Source organism: Schistocerca serialis, unplaced genomic scaffold (assembly GCF_023864345.2).
Source record: "Schistocerca serialis cubense isolate TAMUIC-IGC-003099 unplaced genomic scaffold, iqSchSeri2.2 HiC_scaffold_1343, whole genome shotgun sequence".
In the NCBI taxonomy this organism is placed as follows: Eukaryota; Metazoa; Arthropoda; class Insecta; order Orthoptera; family Acrididae; genus Schistocerca; species Schistocerca serialis.
This window is the reverse complement of record NW_026047562.1, coordinates 4,430,392-4,456,453: the sequence shown is the minus strand read 5'-3', so window position 1 is coordinate 4,456,453 and position 26,062 is coordinate 4,430,392. Positions and strand designations below refer to the sequence as shown.

The following is a 26,062-nucleotide window of genomic DNA, read 5'->3' as shown; positions in this document are numbered from 1 at the left end:
TCATAATAGCACCCTTTACGTATTTTCCATAGTTCTGTATTCTACATAATCGTGGACATTGATATTACAATAAAAAACAATTCACAATGAATATAGTGATGTCAAACGGATCTTAACTACTTAACGTACAGCGATACATCGATAAGAAAGAAAATGAAATACAAACTAAGAACAAAATTTCGATCGTTGCTAAGCACAATGAGGAGTGGAAAGTTCCGAGTGATAAGAGAAAATGGTGGGCTGCATTCTGCGTTTCAGAAATTAACATTCGCCGTTGTGTCATCGCGGTGCAGAGGAGGTATCCTTAGCGGTACAGCACAGACATCGGTGGCTGACGCCTGACGTGGCTGGGACGGAGTTCACTTCCTTCACTGCACTGTTTAATTTCCTAAATTAAGTAAAATATTTTTGTAGTTGTAAAATTACCTTACAATGAGCCTGACAACGTTCGTAGGGTTGAATCGCCTGTAGACGTATAGAAAAAGACCATCCTCCTTTCCTTTTTCGTGATGGATCTATGACTCTGTCGTTGAAATTTGGAAACCTGTGAATCGTTTTCTTTGCAATAGATAGCATGGCAAGATGAGACAGCCTATCTTCATCTCTGGTACTTCTAAGAAACTGTTTGATCCGCGACAACGTGCGGAAACACGTCTCTGCTTCACAGCTTCTCATGGGACAGCAGCCGCTAATTTCAGCAGATTCCTGACGTCGCCAAAAGGTTCTTGCAGATTGTTTTCAATGACAAACTTTATAAGGGCTCCTGCGCTTTTTTTTTCTTGAAACCTATTTCGAGAATAAATGGTCTGTAGCTCTGTTTTTAACTCAGCTTTACTTAAAAAATTGATACGACTGCGTAACAGCAGATAGCACATTTTCAGGACACTAATTTTTCAATTAAAGAAAGAAGCGGTGTTTGAGTAAATTAGAGGGCAACAAGTGGCTGCAGAATTCAAACCTCTGTTTCTTCTGTGATATCATTAACATTGTCTCTAATTTTAAAAATTTCGTTTCGGAATGATGCTGCTGCTTGCTTTATTGAGACGCGACCAGTGGTATATTTTTGGAATTGGCTGTACTAGATGTTCACGTAGGGCATACATACATATTATAAAAATGTGTGTGTGTGTGTGTGTGTGTGGTTTGCAGATGTACCACATCCCCTCCTGAACCGATTTCAACCAAACTTCCTACACACATCTCTTACCGCCAAAAATGAATTGCTGTGGGCGTAATAACTACTCACCTATCATAGTTCAGGACACATAACGTCGTAAACAGTGAGATGCACGACAGATTGCCTCATAGTGCATGACGTCTAAATTTACTGCTTCTCCCCCACCACCTCTGTTCGCAGCACATTCTGCACACAATACCGTCGTACACCAGAGAATGTACCTGCAAAGTCGTGTCATTGCATGACGCAAGGATCAGGAGATGTGGCGTCATGTATGAATTTATAATACATTTATTCGTTAGAGCTGAGACACACACAGAGTCGAGTCCACTTAAGAGAAATCCCCGATACCTGGCAGAGCTTTCATCATCTTTCAGCTGCGAAGCGCAAACGGCTGTAGGCGAAAACAGCCACCTGTAGGGCTGTGAAGAGTCTATGCAGACGTTTACAGAATCGCGGTCCAGACATGAAAATAAGCTGTGCTTACACTTCTGGAAATTATGCATATTTCGTTTCGTAATTTTAAGTGTTTTCATGAATACATATAAATGAATTTTTTTCGATATTACAGAAAAACGCAGTTAAATTTTTGTTTTCATTTCTCATAGAAAATTGCCAAATGAATAGCTGTACATTGCTGGGTTTGTCAGCTAGTTATTTTTATAAGATATCCCTAACCGAAAGGAAATTTTTGTGTTATAGAGTTTTATCCTTAGACGACATGTTTGATTTACATTTGTTGTCTGGCTGCTGGTATCTTCAACGTGTTTAAGACATTCTGGAGTGTCCTCTCTATTCACATTAACTGTGAGCACTTTTCACGATTTAAAGTTCCATGTAATGGCTGATCCATGTGGGATTCTTTGTTTCACAACTGCATCTGGAACAGCCACTTTTCGAGGTGAATGACAGAAAAGTATTGCTACCTCCGCAGTAGTTCTGAAAAACGGTTTCATTTTTTTGTTTCGACTTGTCACTAGCGCAAAAATTAAGTTCAGTGAGTGTTCATAACAATGTACGTAATACACGAAATTATGTCCTTATATTACAGTTGATTGGATTTCTGTATGATGGTCACGCATGACGCTGGCGCCATCATAAATTTCAGATATTACGTTTTATTTCGTTTCTTGGACAACATGGGCGAGTACATCTTTAATTGAATCAGCCAAGGAGGTACCACTGATAAGCGATTGATTTGAAAACATGCAAAATCTTTCAACCGGCTCTTCAGCAGATAACAGAAAACGAAATACTACCAGTAACTGAAATTTAGAAGCTACATCAGATGTTTCATCTGCTAACAGAGACACAAAATCTGTCTTCGTCCTGACACACATGTAACGTACAGTCCAATAAATTCTTCTGTATACCACTGGGTGCACCTAAAAGACAGCAGCATTGCTCACGTGCTCTTTCACATCCGCAGCTGACGCGGAAGTGAAATTTACCCGTTCCCTAAGTATTCTAGGACTGTTAGATTCTACTGTTTCATCATGTACACGTAGCGCAAGTTCAGACTGACTCACTGCAGAACTTTATCTTGGAAAGAACATAGCGAGTTTGTCTTATATCGCCGTTCTGTCTTTCTGTATTTTTCCTGAAAGCTAAGATGTTGCATAATTTCTGTTTTTCCAGCGACTGATAAAGCTAAAAAAGCATTCTTATGTCCAGTAGATTCCCCACGCTTCTTAAACTTCTCTGTTAGATGACTTACAAGGAAACTGTTAAGTCCGACGTCGCAGGAACAGTCTTTAGTAAGGCTTACTCGAAAGTGAAAATTATGACCAGAAAAATATTAACTGGTGATGACGCACCATGTCCACAGAAAACGAGAGTCTGGGATGCGCAGAGATCAACCTTCTATGGAGTGCATGTATTACACCTCACAAAATGGACATCGTCGACATCTAAGAAATGTTAGAGACAAACCATTGACTTGGACCATGGAAACCGAATAAAAATGGCGCGTCTCAATGATCACAAAGGTTCGCACCATCGAGATCAAAGACGAGCTCCTTGGCAGCTACGAAGCGTGCAAGGCATCCACTCTTGAAGAATGCATACAGAAATCACATTGGAGTAACAGGGTGACGGGAACTGATGGAAAGTGATGGCGTGCAACCGAATGCGAAACAGCTTACCGTGAAACTGGCTGTCCTTTAAGGCGTTGATGCAGATAGTGCAATAATTTGTACGCACAGAAAAGACAAACATGTGGAGGTTGAATTAATCTGGTGGTTCCAGGTGATATGAACTGCAATGTCACACACTTTCCAGGAGCGATAGTTTGTTCTTTATGAGTATGACTTTTATACGCACACTACGAATGAAACAAAAGCAACTTATTTTGACGAGCTATTAGCGAATGTTCATACCATAGTTGCAGTTATCTAACGCCCGTTCTCCCACTCTTGCTTGCTATGATGTAAATATCCCCTACTGCCCTTGCCAAAATCACTCACATGAGAAAGAATCAAGGGGCGCAAAGCAACTCTTAGTTCTTGCAGAGCAATGAATAGCGTTCCAGCATATTTACCATCCGGTTAAAGAGTCAGTTAATTGTATACGAATTGATATTCCATGATCTTGATAGAATTCTCTTGATACCTTTAATTTCCAGGGCCCCTTTCATATGTGTTTCCTCTTCAAATGCAGATTGGTTGCAGTTGAAAACAAATTCCTTACTCAACGATAGGGTAAGTTTGAATACGCCCCTACAAATTTCTGGGCCGGTTCCGTAGTATGCTGTGCATCGTCAAGCTTCGTTTGAAATTTCATTGTCCTACAATTCTGTAGCACAGTTTGACGTTAAGCAAGCATCCACTGCTTCTCTTGAAATCACTATATGTATGTCGCGCGCAGTTTGATGTGAATGACGTAGTAGGTCACCAGCATCTTCATCCCGTAAATTCTATCGAGCATCCTTGAAACGCGAAAACATCAGTTTTTGTGACAACTGCGTCTTGTCTGTTCAATAGCCGTAGTTTTTCTTATGCACTAACGGTCATATTTCTGCGAACTTCTTCAAAATACACTACTGGCCATTAAAATTGCTACACCGCGAAGATGGCGTGCTACAGACGCGAAATTTAACCGACAGGAAGAAGATGCTGTGATATGCAAATGATTAGCTTTTCAGAGCATTCGCACAAGGTTGGCGCCGGTGGCGACACCCACAACGTGCTGACATGAGGAAAGATTCCAACCGATTTTCATACACAAACAGCAGTTGACCGGCGTTGCCTGGTGAAACGTTGTTATGATGCCTCGTGTAAGGAGGAGAAATGCGTACCATCACGTTTCCAACTTTGATAAAGGTCGGATTGTAGCCTATCGCAATTGCGGTTTATCGTATCGCGACATTGTTGCTCGCGTTGGTAGAGATCCAATGACTGTTAGCAGAATATGGAATCGGTGGATTCCGGAGGGTTATACGGAACGCCGTGCTGGATCCCAACGGCCTCGAATCACTAGCAGTCGAAATGACAGGCATGGCTGTAACGGATCGTGCAGCCATGTCTCCATCCCTGAGACAACAGGTGGGGACGTTTGCAATACAACAACCATCTGCACTAACAAATCGACGACGTTTGCAGCAGCATGGACTATCAGCTCGGAGACCATGGCTGCGGTTACCCTTGACGCTGCATCACAGACAGGAGCGACTGCGATGGTGTACTCGACGACGAACCAGGGTGCACGAATGGCAAAACGTCATTTTTTCGGATGAATCCAGGTTCTGTTTACAGCATCATGATGGTCGCATACGTGTTTGGCGACGTCGCGCTGAACGCACACTGGAAGTGTGTATTCGTCATCGCCATACTGGCGTATCACCCGGCGTGATGGTATGGGGTGCCATTGGTTACACGTCTCAGTCACCTCTTGTTCGCATTGACGGCAGTTTGAAAAGTGGACGTTATATTTCAGATATGTTACGACCTGTGGCTCTACCTTTCATTCGATGTCTGCGAAACTCTACATTTCAGCAGGATAATGCACGACCGTATGTTGCTGGTCCCATATGGGCCTTACTGGATACAAAAAATGTTCGACTGCTGCCCTGGCCAGCACATTCTCCTGATCTCTCACCAATTGAAAACGTCTGGTCAATGGTGGCCGAGCAACTGACTCGTCACAATACGCCAGTCACTACTCTTGATGAACTGTGGTATCGTGTTGAAGCTGCATGGGCAGCTGTACCTGTACACGCCATCCACGCTCTGTTTGACTCAATGCCCAGGCGTATCAACGTCGTTATTACGGCCAGAGGTGGCTGTTCTGGGTACTGATTTCACAGGATCTATGCACCCAAATTGCGTGAAAATGTTATCTCGTGTCAGTTCTAGTATAATTTATTTGTCCAATGAATATCCGTCTATCATCTGCATTTCTTCTTGTTGTAGCAATTTTAATGGCCAGTAGTGTATATTCGTGATTGTTGTTTTCGTATGCCACGGATGATTTTCCAAATACAAAATTACGTTTAGTACCAACTCCTAGGACAGCGACTGCCCTTCAGTACGTTTCCCTGGAAACGGCAACTGGGGCTCCCTGTCCGACAGTGGCGATGAACTACACCACACCTGTTTCAGTAACACTTTCTTCCTATTGCCGTGCACGTATCATCAACACTATATGCCTTTTGTACATTGTTTACACGACAAGACCCATTCCACTGACTCATTTGCAGAAAGCCTAATCCTTCATCCGCCACTTCTTTCTCACTCAGCGAAATTTCTTGGGTTTCTTTCTGACGGAGTCTCAACTTGGGCTACTGTTACTGGAGATATAACGCAATGTTTGCTTTGTTTATCGTTGCCATTGCTCTGCTTTGTATCAACACCATTAGCACTGTAGCACTACCGTGAGTTACTCGTCGACTAAGCAGTTCAGCTACGCTCCGTAGCCTCGTGCTGTCGACAGCATTTGATACCTTCAGTCCCGCCCCCTGGTGGCATCTGCAGCCAGTGTTGTGTTAGCACGGTAGGCAAAATGTGGGTCGTCGAATGACGTTAGATCTGACATGCCAACGCATGTACAGCTCGTGCCTTTACCCTTAGCTAACAGCAAACACGGAAAACAAAATGGGTAATTGGTAGGAGTGAAGCAGGCAATGCAAATCTTGGTTTTACGTCCATTTACATTAACACACCTGGAGGATGCCTTACCTCGGCTTGTTTACGCTTGCCTTAACTCGAGCTGAGGCGGCGGCCAGATGTACTCCCACAATTTCATTACTTCAGACTAATTATATTTTTTGCGCTGCTATTTTTTTCCGCCAGTATATTGCTGGCGATCTTTCCCATCACTCCTGTCTGCTGTAGGAATGCCCATAAACTTCCTCACGGAGGTTCAGAAGAGAAAGTGAACCTTGGCAATCCCGGGTAATGGTTTCAGTCATACACTTGCTATTTGAACAAGATAAAAATATCACATGATAAAAACTAAAGATGCAGAAAAAATGATCACATACGAGGCAGAATCGAAGTACGATCGTTTCATTACATATATTTATAATCTGCACAACCAGCTCTTTTCTGGGGCATGTAGAGTTTCCAGACTTTAGAGGTTCCAGGCTGTGGCTGGAGTGTGTTCCCACGGCCGGAGAACGTGAGCGGCCCGCGGCGCGAGTCGGCCAGTGCGGGGGTGGGGCCCGTGGCCCGCTGCGTGGGAGGCCGGCCTGCCTGCAGCCAGACACACAAGTCGGGGAGTACGTGGAGGAGGCGCGCCAGTCGGCCGTAAACACACTTAATGGTAACAGGGGTAGTTTCCTTTCGTTACAGAATTTGTCAGGGAAAGGCATTGGCTGTAACTGAGGCATTATTCCAGTACGGGAAGCTTCAGGTATCGCTACACAGTTGGCGGGGACAGGCTCTCGCAAGAATATACGAGAAACACCGAGTCATACAATTGTACGTCGCAGGTTACGGAGAGCGCCAAGTGAGTCAGTCGGCCCTCAGACACGACGAGGCGGAGGTCTCCGTGTTGGCTCAGGAGCGTCGACTTCCCTCTGTACGAGTCAATTACGTTCATTGATATCAGGTGTGCATTACTCGAACGTTCGCAGTGGTTAATTACAAGTGGCATACAGCAATGGCATCCCGATTTTTCGGTTAACAGTAGCAGCTGCCCACAGTCCCATCAGAAGCGACTGTTTGTATGTTTACAGCCCGGTAGCCACACCGACGGCGAGAGACGCCGTCAGAATTAGCAGTCTCACTGGGCAGGTACGGAACTTTCAGAATGTTTACCGGCGAGGTCAGCTCACCGCCGAGGTAGCCTCAGCTGGACTCCCTTAGCGAAGCGGATCTGACGAGTGTAGCAGCGCGGGCTGACCGGCTGTTCCTTCACAGAGACATTACGCTTTCTTCTTTCCTTTTAATTCATTTTGTACTCACTGAGGGTTTTATCACGCATTTGCTCAAAAAGACGCGAGCCTCGTGAGGGAATGAGCAGGCAGAATATCTTTTGTGTGTCCAGAGATTCTGCCGTAACCTTTCTGGCAGGTGAGAACAGATCAGCGCTTTTTAGTCCAAAGCCACTCTCCGCCACTCAGTGCCTTCATTGCTGCTTTATCTGCGGCGAGGAACCGTATGTCAACCGCACTTGCATATCGGTCGACAATTTCAGTTCGATTATTTCAAAAATGATCTCAACATTTGATGAGTACTTAGCCATTACATTTGTACATTTGTTTTCTCCCTGCTCCGTAAGCGCTGAACGTTCCCACACAAGTACAAAGAGACAGAAGTGCAACTACTGCCTCGGAAGTGTACAGAACAACGAATGGCAGCGCCTCTGCTACTTACCTAACGAGATACCCTGGGTAAACACGGCTACAGCTAAGAGGAAAACACAGCTCAGAGGCGGATCCCAGAGATCAAAGCGAGAGGAGAGTGGTATGCCGATTACATCATTGGGAATTCCAGCTTTTCAGCCTGCAGTTACTTCACTGTGACGCAGTACTTGGCGGGTAGACTGTGATGATACAGGCTAAGTGTGCGGCGCTCCAGGAGATGAGAGTACAGATTGCCCGGGGTCGTCATTCACGGCCCAGCCTGGACTGGAGATCTGAAGTCGCCAGGAAAGGCTCCCACCGGCTGCCGCTCCAGTCTGGAGCGCCCTGCCGCCTGCAGCCCAGCTGCCTCTCGGCCAGCCTGGAGTCTCCTCTCCAGCCCCGCACTGCCAGCTCTGACACCAACGTGAGACCATAAGTCTTATTCCCAATCTCGCCAATCAAACCAGTTAACGATAAGTGTGATTTTGAATTAAATATTACTGTCTGCGCCTAGCCAGGTACATCGCACGTTCCTGTGGTAGCGGTGCTAACTCTGTCAAGCTGGGGCAGAACAGCATGGCTGACATGCGACATTAAATTATTTTGTTGAAAGGATGTCGAAAATATCGCAAGCGAGCTGTCTCAAGGACTCAGAAATGTAACAGCTGCGATCAGTGTAACCTGTTACGTATTGTATACCGAGTGGCTCCCCGTGAGATGGGCGAGAGTGCAAGCTGGCATTCTCCGCTCTGCTCAGGGCCTCGATGCACGGACCGCCCACACCGTTGCTGCAGTCAGAACCTCGGCTCATACGGAATGACGGCACAGTGTCCAGTGTTGTACTGTCGGCGCAGCTCTTCCCGCTTCCTCGTCAAGGGGAGCCGCAGCAGTGGCCGCCGTGCTGACAGTCAGCTGACTTGTTGACATTTTGCTTGTAGAAGTGTGCAGCACACCTCACGCCGTGTCCATTATCGCTGGCTGCAGCTCTCTTAGTGTTTCACTTTCAGTAGCTGCTGGTACTGATGAGCATATGAGTAGCCCGTGGAAGCTCGTGAGTCAGAGTGCAGACCTCGAGGTGACTGAAGAACGTTTTGCAGTTTGGTTACCGTGGACGGCAAAGTGCGACAGCCCGGAGCAGCCGCCCCCCGCGCTCTCAGCTGCGCGGCGCCTGGCAGACCGCCTCAGGGACTCCGGACAGCCGCCGCCGCCGGCAGGTGGAGCGGAGGAGGGAGGGGGGTGCGCCGGCGCCCTGGCGCAGCTCCGCCGCCTCACGTGGCGCAAATCCTTGAAACTCGTCAGGGAGCTCGACTGCCCGATCGCCGACGAGTGTATCGACTCCTGCTCTGTACCGAGGTATGTAGACCACTCGACGCCATTACTACTAACCGTACAACTAACTCTTTCCTTAAATTTATTCTCAATGCTGTCACCTACTTTTCCTATTTTGCGATACTAACTATCTGTCAATAAGGGCACATTTGTGAGACCCAAAGAGGAAGCGCGCTAATACCTTCTGCCGCCGCCTCTTCTGTTGACACTTTCCACCGAGCAGTCAATGGAATGTGCCTCGTGGCACACGTCTCTCTCCGCTCTCTGTCTCCGCATGTCGCTACAGCAGACAGTAAATGATCTGATGATGACAGTCACAGACTGAAAGCGGTAACGAACAAAAAAAGCTTTTCATCGAGATGCTTGCCTTACTAAAATTGAATTTATATTCCTATTTCCCAACCGTATTATCAAAAATCAATAAAAGTACAGCGTTGTTTGAGATGACAACAGCTGTAGCTCGATATCGTTGTTAGTTGTAAATTAGTTCAAAAGTGAACAATAAACACTGCAAGTGGCTAAATTAATTACTTTTCGAAAGAAGCAATTATAGAGCCGACACCCTGCACCACCAGATTACAGTAATACTCCACAACCTTTGCTGTATATACGTAATTAAAATCTCTAACATGGCAGCAGTCAGCAACAGTAAAATTATGGAAGCAAATAGGAATCGAACAGCCAACCAGTGGCACGTCAGATGTTTATTCACAGTTTTACCTTGCTTTACTGTTCATTAAGCCATCTGGCTATACGTTAGCATTTATATGGGTCATTTTAGTGTTGACTGAGCTTTATGACCTGTTTTCTCTTTTCACACAATAAGTTTACACACATTACTACTTCTTCCAAGGAAGAAAGGCTTATATCTGTTTAAACCTAGGTAAGGATTCGAATAAACTTGTCAAGTACAACTAGCTGGTGCATGATTCCCATTCTTTCCGTACGTCATTAACTTATAGTAAGACAGTCACATTCAAGCCAACTTTTGCTTCAAGGATCATGAAATAGCATCACGGTATTACCGCCTCTTGCCTCGAAGACTTCGTCAACTCGGCGGGGAAGAGAGTTCTGGAAGTTTCTTCAGATACGCAGCATCTGCCCGAGGCCTCCCACTGACGCATCAGATCCCGCAGAGCTACCAGTGTGTGGGGATGTCGGCTGCCACGTCTCAGCTGCTGTTCCAGGCAGTACCGTACAACGTCTGCGGCTCTGAGACCGGGTTGTCTAGTGGTCGCCTCGAGGTGCTGTAGGGCGCCTGAGTGTTCGTGAAACCGGGAGTGTATGATCGCAGCCCTGGGAACACGACTGTGTGTGTCATCTTCTACAACGCAAGTGTCCAGAGAATGGGGCAACACTTCGTCACCGACAATGTTGAAATAAACGTGCTGCTTCAGGTTCACATGAACCTTGGTGACTGAATCCAAGTCACGGCGACAGAAACACCCTATGACACCATGCAACCACCAGTGGCTTGAACTGCATCCTCTATAGGCCGTCGGTCCCATCGCCACCTCCATAATTTCAGAAGAGGCGAAATCGCGCGACTCGCGTGACGCACCTCCACCTGGCCACTGTCCGTCTCTGTGTGGTTTGGCCCACTCAAGACGCGCAGCTGTGTGTGTCTGTGTGAGCGGCGGCCGCCGACTCCAAATGTCGAGTCTGTGCAACCGCCTTCCGAACGATTGCTAGGCAGCTGGTTCAGATGGAGCTGCTTTGCCAGGCATTCGCAATTTGCGTCTGGTTTGAAAGCGATCGCCAGTCACTTGGAGTGACACTCGTCAACAGCCCTGTCAGCTAGGATCTTTTTACGCCACTGCCTCACATCACTACGAGTGGTTCACCATTCGTTGCAGATACTTGGACAGTCCACATTGATAGACCAACAGATCGTGTAAGCCAGCAGTCTGGCTTTAGCTGTCGCCGCGGTCGCACGCTCCTCGAGTTTGCTCCGTGAACGTTCAGTGTTTACGCCAGTGTTTTCGTGTTTCGTGACTGTTTATCGGCTTTTTGCACGTGAATTAAGTGTTATAAATTGAGCTATTGGTCTTCGTTCATGTCGTCTTTCTACTTATTGCTGTTGGGATTTCGGCGTTGTCCGAAATTTCTTCGCTGCAGAACACCATGGCAAACTCCGTGAGAAAAAACACCGTGATTTTCACCTTCGACAAGTACACCCGTCGAGTACAGCCCTCTGCACTTGAAATACACGACTAGATTACCGAGGAATTTGGGCTTCATCCTGAATCTGCTCATACCATGCAGCTAGACTCTGATGAATACTGCATTTTTGTAAAGTTTAACGATTCCGTGAGTGTAGACCGCTTTCTGGAAAAATTTGGTTATGAAACGGAATTTATACACCGTGATATACTAAAAGTACTGTAAAACTCAGGAATTCCGAGTCTGTAATTAGAAATGTTAGGGTTTTGAATATTCCCATAGAAGTAGACAACTCGAAAATTAAAGATGTCCATTCAAAGTGTGGGGTTGTCAGGCAAATAGTCAACGAAAGGTGGGCTTCGAATTTCAAGCTGCAGTGCTTTAACGGCATTCGCTCCGTGGAGATGGAAGTGAAGGCAAACATTCCCTCCCACATCGTTGTTGACGGGCACAAGGCGCATGTTATTTACTCAGGGCAAACCCCTACATGTCATGTATGTAACGAGTCAGGACTGCCCTCGCCGTGTTTTTGTGCTAACAAATAACCTTACGCAACGCCGGAAATTAACACTCAACGATTTGTTGCCAGCCAGTAATACAACAGAGTCGGCGGCTGTCGTGGATCCTCTTACTACCTCTGAAAATGTTGCACTTAATGTTAATGACTTTCCGTCTTTAAAACCTGCATTAACTGCTGAAATTCCGTCCCGTGACAGCGAGACTCCCACTAAAAAGCGTCCTCTAGAGGACACTGAAAAAAATGTTGATGAGGACTCTTCCTGTGAAACACCCGTTGCCAGGAAGCCGAAGCCAAGTCCTATTGGAAGTGGTAAAAGGAGATGAAATGCAGGTCGATGTGGCTCCCGCACAAGGAATTATACCGCCACGCAGAGACAGTGACGCAGAAATGTGACCCTGAGCCTGAGGTCACAGCTGCAATAACCGCATCGAGTGCACAGCCCATACAATGCGAACAGTACGAGGAAGTACCAAGTAGACAACCTGCTGGCTCCGAAGCGCAACACCGCGCCGAAGGAGGAAATAAACAAGCATCACCGCCTCGCCAGCAAGACAGCGCAACTGACAACACCCCGGAGCCAAATATTGACGACTCGCAAGCCACAGCCGTTGCGCAAGACGGCCACCGTCGGAGGCTGCGACCGAAACAAGGTCTTGCTGTCACGCGTCCTCAAGCGAAAACCACACCAGAGAAGAAAGACATCAAGAAAAAGAATATTAAATATGAAGTCATCAGGACCAACACTGACGAGGAGAAAGAGAAAGACCACAGTGACTTATAGCAATGCCGGCCGCGGTGGTCTCGCGGTTCTAGGCGTGCAGTCCGGAACCGTGCAACTGCTACGGTCGCAGGTTCGAATCCTGCCTCGGGCATGGATGTGTGTGATGTCCTTAGGTTAGTTAGGTTTAAGTAGTTCTAAGTTCTAGGGGACTAATGACCACAGCAGTTGAGTCCCATAGTGCTCAGAGCCATTTGAACCATTTGAACTTATAGCAATGCATTGTCAGGATTTCAGGATAATTTTCTTTTCAAGCACTTTGTTTAAAAGCAGTAAAATTTTTTTTATGAAGTTAGTGCATGTAATGGGCACACAGCTTGTAAGGATCGTGACTTGGAGAGAAGGTCGTTGCTGCTATAATCATACCGATCCTCATCCCAAATAGCTTCTTCTGGTATGTCTGAGATGCAAGTTTATAACACTACTACTATTAACATTAATAAAATGCAGTCACCCTTGAAATTGGCAGAATCAGAAGAATTCTTCTACCAGTCTGGGACAGATACCGCGTTGCTTTAAGAAGTTGCGATGACGGCATTTCGGATCCCAGGCTTTTTTGGAATTGTTAGTGTTTCTACGGAAGCCATATCGGTACAGCCATTCTTATAAGGGAAGACATTCCGGTGACTGAAATCGAACGACTAGAATCAGGAAGAGCCGTAGGCATAAAAATTTTCGATATGACCGTGCTTAACCTTTACGCCCCATCAGGAAATTCCCATAAATTGGATGGTGCGATGTTTTTTCAAGATGAACTAATTTATTTATTGAGGAAAAATCCGTGTTCTCTTATATTAGGTGGACATATTAACTGTGTTTTAAACCAGAAACATAAACAACCCAATTTCAACAACTCGCCACAGTTAAAAAAGTTTGTAAGTGATCTACAACTCAAAGATGTATAGGAACTTCAGCACCCGACATCAGTCGACTTCACGTATATAACCAGCCACTCCCGCAGCAGACTAGATAGAATTTACGTGTCACCAAATTTGCAAAATTTTTTATTAAACGTTGAAACTGTTCCCGTGTATTTTAGCGATCACAGTACACTTTTAACTTGCTTTAATTTAAGTGTACAGCCAACCCGTCGATTCAGATGGCAATGGAATTTGAATATATCTGTTTTAACCGACGAAGAACTGGAACAGGAAATAAGAGTAGCGTGGACTATGTGCCTCCGCACAGCAGACAAGCACCCAACAGTCATTGACTGGTGGACTAGGAGGGCTAAACCAAGGCTGCTGAAAGTTGTCGTGCAGTATAGCGTAGCGAGGCGCAGGGAGTTGAGGAATGCAATGGAGTTTTATTATAAAGTTTTAAGAGACTTTTATCAAGAGGCAAATGATGACGTAATTCGTCTGAATGATATCAAAAAATAAAATCCAAGTTATTAAGCATTAAACAGCAACAGATGGAGGGACTAAAAATTAAATAGAAAGCCACATCAGTAGCAGCTGGTGAAACTGCTTCTCTGTATCACTTGGTGCGGCATGCTGAAAACAGACGTCAAACTTTTATTGATGAAGTCCAGACGCACACTGGTACAAGGTTCACATACCAGAAAGAAATGCTGGACGAAGTCCACAGGTACTATGACAACTTATATGCCCCTAACACAGTGGATGATGCAGCTCTGGAGGACTTTCTCACTATTTTAGGTCCACAGTTGTCGGGAACAGAAAACGCTGACATCCTGTCACCTATTACTAAAGATGAAGTGCATGAGGCAGTGTGTAACTCACCTCTCAAAAAAACTCCGGGACTTGGTGGCCTCCCTGTGGATTTTTATGCCCGCTTTTGGTCTATAATTGGGGACAAGATCACTTCCATGGCGAATGTCGTCCTGACTGGAAAAGCGGTCCCTGCAGAGTATAAGGAAAGTAAAATATTACTGATTCCTAAGAGTAAAGGCAAAACCAACTTAAACAATTTTCGGCCTCTTTCGCTACTAAATTCTGATTACAAAATAATTTCGTGTATTATCAACAAAAGACTCCCTGCCTTTTCCAACAAAATATTGAGTCATCATTAATCTTGTTCTCCAACCAGAACGATATTCGAAAGTCTATCTGCATACAGAGACGTCATTGCAATTACGTCAATGGCAAGTATAAAATGTGTTTCAATCTTTATAGATTTCAACAAAGCTTTTGACCGCGTTAGTCATAGATACCTCTTTGCGACGCTGTCAAGAATGGCTTTCCACCCTCAGATTGTCAACATGCTAAGAAATATTGCAACAGGTATAAAAGCGAAAATAGCAATCAATGGGCAGACATCTAAACCCATACAGATAAGGCGAGGGGTTCCACAGGGCAGTCCCTTATCTATGTTTTTATTTTCCGTACCTTTAGAGCCCTTTCTCCGCAGTGTCCACGCAAGACTAACAGGCATAACGTTGAGTGGTGAGAAAACCGTCATACGAGCTTATGCTGATGACGTGGGTGTTGTAATAAGGAATAAGGAGGAGACAGTTACACTGGAAAGAGAAATCCAAAAGTATTGTCTAGCGTCGGCAGCGACAACCAATGAAAACAAAAGTAAAATATTGAATCTGCGGGGCCTAGATCACCTCCGACTGTCATGGGCAAAACAAGACAACAAACACAAAACTTTGGGAATAACCTTAATGGCATGTCCGATGAGGATGGCTGCTTTTAACTGGACGGAAGCTAGGAGGAAAGTTCATGGTGCTGTAATGGAGAACATCCATCGAACTGTGGACCAGGTGCGAAAAGTCAGATTCATGAACTCCTGCGTTTTGTCTAAAGAGTATTTCATTGCACAGGTATTTCCAATCCCCAAACTAGTAGCGAAAGGGATCATGTCCACTGTTACCAATTATTTATGGCGAGGAGATATATTCAGGCTCGGTGCGACTACCGTTATACTGGATGTCAGAAACGGGGGCCTCGGTTTGGTGGACATTCGAAATAAAGCGTCTGCTCCATTCCTCAAACGGACTTTCCATGTACTCCGAGAACTTACACAATGTATAACCGCAAAGCTCTTTGAGGCTGTGACACCCCATAGCCTGCAAGCACCGATTGATGTGCGAAGGATTAATGCCCGTCTACAGTATGTGAGGAACTTTTTCCTCGAAGCAAGTTACCTTAGTGACGAAATCAGAAGCAACACATGTATCACAACGCGCGACATCATACTTGAAAGGAAGTTAAATGAGGGCAGAAACAAAATTGAAAAGAAATTCCCTAATTGTGACTGGAAAGCTGTGTGGCGGAACATCAACTATGCCGGGCTATCTGCAGACGCTATTTCCGCATGGTACAAAACAGTTAACAATGTCATCAGCACCAACGAGACACTGTATGGGATCGGTTTAAACCAGACACACCTTTGTGGAAAACGCAGTCTGGTGGCAGTGTGAATAACTGGAATTGGATCAGGCAACAAATCGCCTTTGTCGCCAGATCCTCGGCCGAATATATAACGCAATCGCTCCTCCTGAGACCAGACATGACATACTTTCCGAAATTAAAAACCAACGCCATTAGCTGCTTACCGGGAAAATATGTTAGTTATGTCATCAACAAACTTGGGTCAGACAACGAGATAGAATTCCGCGTTTACATGGAGTGTGAATACGCAGGAATTAGCACGTATCGCAACCACAAGAAGCACTACGGCAACATTCATTTTTGAAAGAATGGGTGTCGGTTAAATATGTGGAACCACTACAACACCTTGGACGAGAACGAACAGAAGAAAATTAAAAGTCAGTTGTGTTATTATTATTTACTATTACCTTGCTTCCGAATCTTCTATGTTACACGAAGAGTTTTCTCAAAACATTTTGTTCAGAATTACTCGTGTTCGAATTCCAAAGTATTTGTGTGATTCAAGAAGAATTGTTAAGTTTTTATAAGTGTTCAGTTTCTACTCAGAGAAGAGGTTTCTTTGTGTTTCTTACATCGGAGAATGGGAATTTTGTGTTAAGATTTCTGCACACTTAGTGCTATGACCCAACTGGGGACATGAGAAAAGGGGTGGGAGGAGGGGTTTGGGCCTCGACGCACCGGCAGTGCCGTGAAGAGACCCCACTGCTAGTGCGGCGTGTACCACGCCCTGTGACGTTCCTTAAAAAAAAAAAAAAAAGACGTAGTTAGCGCGCGGGAATAGGATACGGAAGCTCATGGGTTCGCACGTGGGTGGATGCGAAAAATTTTCTTTTCCTCTGAGAGGCACCCACATGCATTGCTCATACTGTGGCATCAAGCAGTCAGGCCTGCAAGATGAGTGGTCTGCCAAGCGAGTGGATTCATTCTTAATTTTATCGAGTAACATGAACCCTCTTACTCACAATTTAAGTTACAAGTTATCCTCCTATATGATTAATACGCAACAGAAACATGCATCTGACTATCAATAATTTACAGAACTCTGACTGTACACTACGCACTGGCAATACCACATTTTCTTTTTTGTCTTTTATTTAACGGCTTTTGTCAACACGTGGCCACCGCACACATTATAAATTCGGGACATTATGACAACATACAATTCGAAGTAAAAGTCCACCAATCTTTTTCTTTTCACTATCTTATTTATTCCGATAAATTCTCTAACCTAAACACACAAATTCTACAACCTACAACAATAACACATAAGAAATTCCGCCCAATGGGCATGGCTTTACAATGGTGAATCTCTATATTATGGTCTCGTAATTATTTTTACCGCTACAGTGCACTTTCTGGATAGGATGGTGGATCTTTTATTATACCTCACACTTCGACTCTCACAATCATCACCACGAAACTTTCCTCCAGACCGAGCGGTACCGAAGGAACAAGCATAACCCACTAATCTTTTGAAACTACCTCGCTACTCTCCCATGCAACCCACACATACCCAAATTACATGACATACACCACACTACAACATGAAATACTACACAAAGATTGGTTACAACATTTTCACTTTCAGCTTTCCCACTTCAATTAATATTTATCCCAGTTTCACACGACGCTGCCCCACTTTGTAATTCTACTTTCCTACTGTGAACTCTGGAGATATATGCACGTCTTCCTGTGCAATGCAAGCCAAGTGGCGTTGCTGGATAGACGGCCGACTCACCTTGATTCTCTCTCAGAGTTTAAATCTAGCGTCACACGGAATCATATCACACAATTTAATATTAAGCACACACGCGAGTCCTCAACTGATACCATGGACGAGTACTTCTCTTTATCTTTTGTCTCATACACAGTTTGAGACTCACACAGTACTCACCACGTGGAAGTACTCGTCTCTAATTTCAAGTCCTGCACACACCATTTCTTAAATATTTCAACTTATGGTACACACGCTATTTCTTAAATATTTCATCTTATTGTACACACACTAGTAATTCAGCTTAACTTAAGCACACGGAAGTATTTCAACTTATTGCTACACGTGGTTTCATTGTGACCGTTGGTCACTTCTGAAGATTACTACAATCCCTTTAATATTACCTGCCTGACATTTAATTCTCCCCACAAAAGTTCCTGAAATAGAGAAATTAATATCTCAAACTACTCTTAAATATTCCACATGCATACCATGTCTCCACTCTTTCATCATTACGAAGCACAACTAAAACAGGTCTTAACAGCACAAGATCCTGGGGCAGAGTGCTGAAACATGGCCGTTCTCTAGGTCCTCTCGCACCTGTGTCGAGGTGGGGGAAGCACCTTGCTATCGTATTGGTCAGCCACATTTCAGACGCTCAAAGCTCTGGTAAATTTCATCTCTTTGGTCCCACCAAAGGTGGCCAAAGGATCGACTCAAAGATGATCATATATTCACATTCACTATCTGCGGTTAGCAGACGACCATACATTCATTCATTTCACAGATCTCACCAAACTGGATGTAGGGATTTACTTTGTGGGAGTGCACATGTGATCAATTAAATAAATAAATTGTCATTCTTTCCCACACTGGTATCCGGCTTCGCTGTATTAATTGAAATTGAGTTATTTTACAAAAAAAATGTGTTGTTCTGACAAAAATAATGAAGTATGTTGTACCTATTTTCAATGTCGGGTGGTACTGTACGTTTTCACCACCGGCTACCCATGCAGAAAAAAACGGCATGGTACTATCCTTGCAATGCGAGGGTAGTTCTGAACATTTTTTTAAGAAAACTGTATTCGAACAAATGTAGCAAGTAATCAAAATAACCAGGAGGAGACCTTAGCCCCTGGTGGCCTCAAATAGACGACTAAATGCTGTTACTTTACCAAATTATTGACACAGTTGTTCCATTATTGTACTCTCCACAATCCGGAGTAACGTACACACACAAGCTCGCAACAATCCACATGACAAATAAAACATTACATCACACAAATAAAAAATAATATTGAGATAAAAATTTGCTTAGTTACTGGGATCTTCGTTATTTTTATGAGTAATCCAAACTTCACTAATTCTATGACAAATAAAAAAAATACTAATTGTACTCATGAAATTTCAAATCTTACCGTCCAAACACAGAACAAGTAATCTGAAATTCATAAATTGCGTTGTAATAATCTTTACACAAACAAAATCAACAAAAGAAAAAAATTGCGTACACTAGTTACACGTACAAGTCAGGCTCCATATCAATACACGCAATAAATAGTTCGCAATAAGTGCTTGAATCCACCAGTAGCTCTCGTATCTTACTCTACTGCTCATTTCTCTGTTGTCACACATTTGGACGACAAGAACTTGCATTTCGACTAGCCTTCGTTACACTTTAATGTGAAATATCACCACTGTGATAATGAAAATAAGTGGCTTCAGTCAACACACCAACAAGATTACTACTGTCCACGACATCAAAATACATCAGTTAATTCCGATATTTTGTTGTGCAATGCAAACTCTTGTCCCCTGTGACAACCTTACTGATCAATGCTACAAGGGCCGCTACGTTAGTATTACGCCACTGGCTAATAATTAAAGCATCATTGTACCAAATATTCTAATAAACATGCTACGTGAACTTGATAACCCAGAACAAACAAAAAACACACTACTATTCTAAACACAAATGTTAATGAAATACAATTACACTTGCTGCCCCTTCAGGAATGAAACACATAAAAAAATTTACACAATTACAAGTACAAATACATTATTCCCTATCTTGCGAGTCACACGGAATCTTTTCATTCTGTGATTTTCTTGGGGTCTAAAAAGTTGCTGACAGGTTCCCTAGAAACACTGTCTCGGTGTCAAAGCTCTCCCATGGTTACCCGGACGAAAGTCTTTAAGTCACTCAAATCGGCATTTTGAACACGCACTGAACAGTAAACTGTATCTCACATTAAACACAAATGTCATAGTCACACTCAGCGTACCATCCACACGAATCTGGTCGTCCAGAAATGGCCCTACAACTACTATTACCCACGGTTCTGTCCTTTCAGTTCATGGTGTAATTAAAAGTCGTAAGTTCCAACAAACAGCACTTATTCCCGCACCAATTAAAGAAATGTCTCCTACTACAGACGCAAATGTCAATGTCCCACTCTAGTTTCTTGCGTTCATACAATAATTAGTCACCAAACGACAACTCTCCTCTTCAAGAATACCAAGCGTCCCACATCCCATTCACAAAGCACACTTACCAAGTCACTGCCAAAAGTTTATGGATCCCACCATTCAGTGGTCAAGACAAAACAAAACAATCGTCCTGTCTGCTAAAGACAAAATCTTTTCCACTACTCACAACGTGGAAACACCAGTCCTTCACTTTCCACCTTATGGAGAGTCGCAGTCATCTTGTTTCACGGCTCCACAGTCCAGTACTAGTTAATAGCTGCTGGTAACAAATGCCCGCCGGGCTCTGCCGCGCGTCGTTCATTCTGCCAGCGCGCCACTGCGCGCGCCGTTGAGCAGAAGAAACCACCCGCTGTTGCCTCCGCGGGATACTTTCCCCAGTCGTAAGGGTGGCGGAACTTATGAATGGCCAGTGGTACGTGCGTGTCGCCCCAGGCCGTTGACCTGCTGTAGCGGGCGCGTGGAGTGTACCCCGTCTGGCAGTGGAGTGGGGAGTGCCGCGGCTCTGTCGCCCGTCGCCATGGCTATGTCAGCTCGGCCTGCTAGCGGTATGGGCGTTACGACACCCAATCAGTCAGACCGTTCCGTGCATCTCGCAACATTACAGACAAAAGGATATATTTAAATACTCATTGATCTATTAGATACATTGGTAATAAAAGAATCTTTGTTCTAAAAAACATAAAACTACACACCCTAGTTTTCTACACATACATCAACATTTATCCCTTTTCTATATACAGCCCACACTTGTGCTATTGATTGTACCTGTCGTCCCTCATACAAAACATGAAAGTGTAAAAAAAGAAAAAAGGAATAATAAACAATCTATGCAACTCATAATTACAATATAAAATAGTAGACTACTCTAACATCCTATCACAATAAACATTTTAGAAACTGGTGACTCTAAATCTATAACATACAATGCACCTTTGTGCTTGTGACAGACTGAAATTAGTATCTCTTTATATATTTTACCTTTTTTTATTATATATAACAACATTTCTAGGACATGTATGAACCATCCACATGTCAGATCCTGACCTGCCATCGAGGTTCATTCAAATCAAACAATACACAAAAATGTTTTAGTTATGGATCGGTAGCATCCACTTTACAGGAGTGTGCGCATTGATCACACTACTCTACGACTCTCACTCACCAGACATCACATTTTCCTTCTCATTCAATCCATTAATACACTAACAGAATAGGTCTAGAAGTCAGCTAACCTTACCACCACACTCACGACAACATACCATACCTTTGCGCCCTTATACTCATAACACCACCACACTCACAACATACCATACCTTTGCTCCCTTATACTCAACCACATAACACATGAAGCTGTTTCGGAGATAGCTTTCCAGTCTCCGAATTCGTCCTTTCACTCTGGCACCTCTCTCCATCGGCTTACCTCTGCATTCACTTTATGCTAAATATCAACTTAGAATTGCGACATTTCATCTAAGAACATAAAATACACAAATTATTCAACCTGCAAAATAACTGTACACATTCTTGGTACCGTTTTGATTAGTTATACTGGTACCAGGCTTCAACAACAACAAAAAATATTATTTTTGCCAAATCGCAAATGTTATGCTAAGAATTAGATCTACACTTATATTACATCTTACGTCAGTATTCCACAACGTTCACCATCTGGATCTCATACTCCCTTTATGTCCTTTCACATTGTGCAGTTGTCCTCCCTCATCTCTTCATTCGTATTTCGGCTCTCCGTCCGTCCATTACTCCATCATTTCCTGGTCTTCCTTCGCCATTGGCATCAATCTCTATTGCAGCATACACAGGCCTCTCTGTAACATACATCTAAGACATCTCCACATTATTAATTCTACTCACCTTTATTTACCACTGTTTCAACACGTCGAATCTCTTTATTGATCACACTGATTCACGTCGCTTCTCTCCTTAAATAACACCTTTATCCACTACTATTTATCACGTCGCTTCTCTATCTACCATCTTTATCCACTCATTAATCATCACGTCGTTTCTGCTTGATCCTTATTCATATGACAAAAAATACGTACATACACCACTCTGTCGACTCCTGTTCATGACTCATTCGACCAGTCTATTCCGTCATACTTCCTGACATTCCGCCTGAAAATTCTTATGTTCGATTTTGACCCTGCACAACGTTACACACCACAAATAAAAACACTGACTATCTACCATAATTTGCCTACTTTCGATCTAGCCTTAATTTTCCATAATTTGATGTAAGAAATGTGATGAAGCCCACGAGATTGTTTTCCCTTGATCGTCTCAATCAGTACAGCATTTTCATGGACAATCCGCCTCACTCTGAATGGTCCACTATACACAGTAAAGAATTTGCTTGTTAGGAATCTAAGTTTATATGAAAATTAAATGTGTGCAGAGAATATACAAGCTGGGAGAGATGGGACAGCCCAAGTGTTAGAAACTTTGGTGCTAGTGGCCTTTTTCACTAACACCGGATTCCGAACAACCATACACAGCACCTCATTATAATTGTCACTATGACAATGACATACTACCGATCAGATGACATCTAATTTAAAAACTTCGATCACATTACTGGTGTGACCTGTAACAGCAGTATAAACGTACCCTATTCCACACTGATCACAATGTTTACTTTCTACATTATGCGTTAAGTACCTGCAGTAGTCAAATCGCACTAATTATTCTGGACTCATTGGCACTATTACATAACATTTAAGCAACTGGCTTCTTTGAGGAAACAGTTCTTTTACTTTAGTGTTCCAAATAAAAATTTTCAAATTTTTTCTCTGAGAGACCAGCCTAACAGATTCCATTACTGGTGTTTTATTCTCTGATCAGAAGTATGGTATTTGCATTCCTACATATCAGTAGAGTATGTCTGCTACATAGACAATTTTCAGTGCCAGCTGCATGTGTTTTAGAGCAAGATATTAAGGGCTGATATGTTGGATTAGTTTCTCCTATTCTTCAACCCATTATGACAAGAATGAAATGCCAGGATTCCATGCTCTCCTGTAATTCTGATAGTTTCTGCCGTTCCTATCCTCGACACTATGTGACCTATGAGTCGTGTCTCCGTTCACAATGTTGCTCTCTTTACCCAGTTCCTGTAACATGTGCTGAAATGACGCGGAATCATCTAAGCCTCTGCCTGCTATCACTATATCTCTGCGCAATTTCACTGGCAACTTCGCTATACAGATCCTTATGAACTCCCCAGGTTCGTATGGCACATCCAAATACCTATTTAGTCTCAGCATTTCCTGATAGCACGACACTGGATCTCTTATACCACCGTTACAATTTGGCATCATCAATATGCTTTGCGTAACCTGGTCCTGCTTACTTTGCGACCAGAATTCATTTAAATAGCTACTACAGTCTTTAATGACTCCCTGCATTTTCGCTCTAGCCTCGTCCCTCAAATGGTTACACACAAACTTCATTTTGAGGAGGGGTCCCCACGATGAAGGTAATGAATCTTGAAATTGAGACAGCCTTGGACTATACCCAGTTGGGTTTGCCACCTGCTTTATCCGACACAACTGTTCTTCTGACTCTCTGAATTCGCCTTCCTCTTTCTGCCTATTTTCGCTTTTTGAGTTTATCTCACTCTCCCTCTGCAATCTACCTGGTGGTGTGTCACCTTCGCTACTGCACGCTAATTGCAACTGTGCTAGTTCTTCACTATGTTTCCTACTTATTTCTAATTGCGCCTCTTTAAACTGTAATGGTGATTGTATCTCCTCCTGGTCGGCATAAACCTCTCGCTGCGTACTGTCAGAGCCTGTCTCGCCTCTTATACTTAGCTTTTCTACATCTGCACTAATCGTATTCATTCTGACCACTACCTCTTTGATTCGCTCATCCGGCAACACGTCCCTTCGCTCAGTAGTATCACTCTCTATTGCAAATACTTGTACCTCCAAATTATTAGCTTTTCCTTTAACGGCGTCACATACTTCCTTCAACGCATCCAGATTCTTCTCCCCCTCATCTAACCGATTATTAACTGCGGGCAGACGCTCACTGATAACTGTGTGTAGCTTCCTCATTGCCTCTTTATTTCCCTTATCCATTGCCTCCAATCTTTCCTTATTGTCCCTATCTCTCTCCTTATTATCTCTATCCATCGCTTCCAATCTTTCCTTATTTGCTTCCAATCTTTTCTTAGTATCCCTATCCATTGCTTCCAATCTTTCCTTATTTGCTTCCAATCCTTTCTTAGTCTCCCTATCCATCCTCTGTAAAAACTGTAGTATCACATTGTCATTTGCTACTTTCGACGCGCTCACCTCGTTCGCCTGAGAAACCGTAGCCTCGCTAAGGGTATCTGCACTTTCACTGCATACCTGACCTACTACCGGCTCGCCCGCGTCGTCGGGAAAAGCCCCCGATTGTGAACAAAGCCCGCCTCATAAAGGTTCACCTAGCCGCGGTCCGCTGAACAATTCAGCCCCTTCTGAGTGCTTGCCGTCCCCGCTCATTAACACATGGTCAACAGCTACTTCCTGCTGCACTGCTACGTTCACCCCAGAATCGCTATTCTCCATGGTGGCTCCACTTTTCGACTGCGACCTAGTTACTACGGACATTACGCAAAAAAAATTATACCACTATCTTCCAGCCTTGGACGATATAGCAATTAATTACATAAAAAAAATAAAAGATCCTCACCAATCCAGAAAGAAATTGCAAACAGAAAAAATTTTACTTCTTAGCGCTATCACAATATATTCCAGCAAAAAATAAAAAATAAATCTTAATAGCAAACCCTAACAGCAAAATATCCTGAAAAAATATCCTGGCAGGGTTGAAATTATGAGAGGCACCCACATGCATTGCTCATACTGTGGCATCAAGCAGTCAGGCCTGCAAGATGAGTGGTCTGCCAAGCGAGTGGATTCATTCTTAATTTTATCGAGTAACATGAACCCTCTTACTCACAATTTAAGTTACAAGTTATCCTCCTATATGATTAATACGCAACAGAAACATGCATCTGACTATCAATAATTTACAGAACTCTGACTGTACACTACGCACTGGCAATACCACATTTTCTTTTTTGTCTTTTATTTAACGGCTTTTGTCAACACGTGGCCACCGCACACATTATAAATTCGGGACATTATGACAACATACAATTCGAAGTAAAAGTCCACCAATCTTTTTCTTTTCACTATCTTATTTATTCCGATAAATTCTCTAACCTAAACACACAAATTCTACAACCTACAACAATAACACATAAGAAATTCCGCCCAGTGGGCATGGCTTTACAATGGTGAATCTCTATATTATGGTCTCGTAATTATTTTTACCGCTACAGTGCACTTTCTGGATAGGATGGTGGATCTTTTATTATACCTCACACTTCGACTCTCACAATCATCACCACGAAACTTTCCTCCAGACCGAGCGGTACCGAAGGAACAAGCATAACCCACTAATCTTTTGAAACTACCTCGCTACTCTCCCATGCAACCCACACATACCCAAATTACATGACATACACCACACTACAACATGAAATACTACACAAAGATTGGTTACAACATTTTCACTTTCAGCTTTCCCACTTCAATTAATATTTATCCCAGTTTCACACGACGCTGCCCCACTTTGTAATTCTACTTTCCTACTGTGAACTCTGGAGATATATGCACGTCTTCCTGTGCAATGCAAGCCAAGTGGCGTTGCTGGATAGACGGCCGACTC

At 43.6% G+C, this 26,062-nt stretch overlaps 1 protein-coding gene across 1 annotated transcript in view; it reads left to right on the top strand.

Moving 5' to 3' along the window:
- The window catches only part of LOC126439774 (uncharacterized), a 113,482-nt gene that overhangs the window by 15,795 nt on the left and 71,625 nt on the right, over positions 1 to 26,062 (top strand). The window contains exons 3-6 of the mRNA XM_050090597.1: positions 6,734 to 6,921; positions 8,197 to 8,385; positions 8,476 to 8,479; positions 8,900 to 9,314. Of these exons, the coding sequence (XP_049946554.1) occupies positions 6,734 to 6,921; positions 8,197 to 8,385; positions 8,476 to 8,479; positions 8,900 to 9,314 (796 nt within the window). The remainder of the gene's footprint in view (positions 1 to 6,733; positions 6,922 to 8,196; positions 8,386 to 8,475; positions 8,480 to 8,899; positions 9,315 to 26,062) is intronic.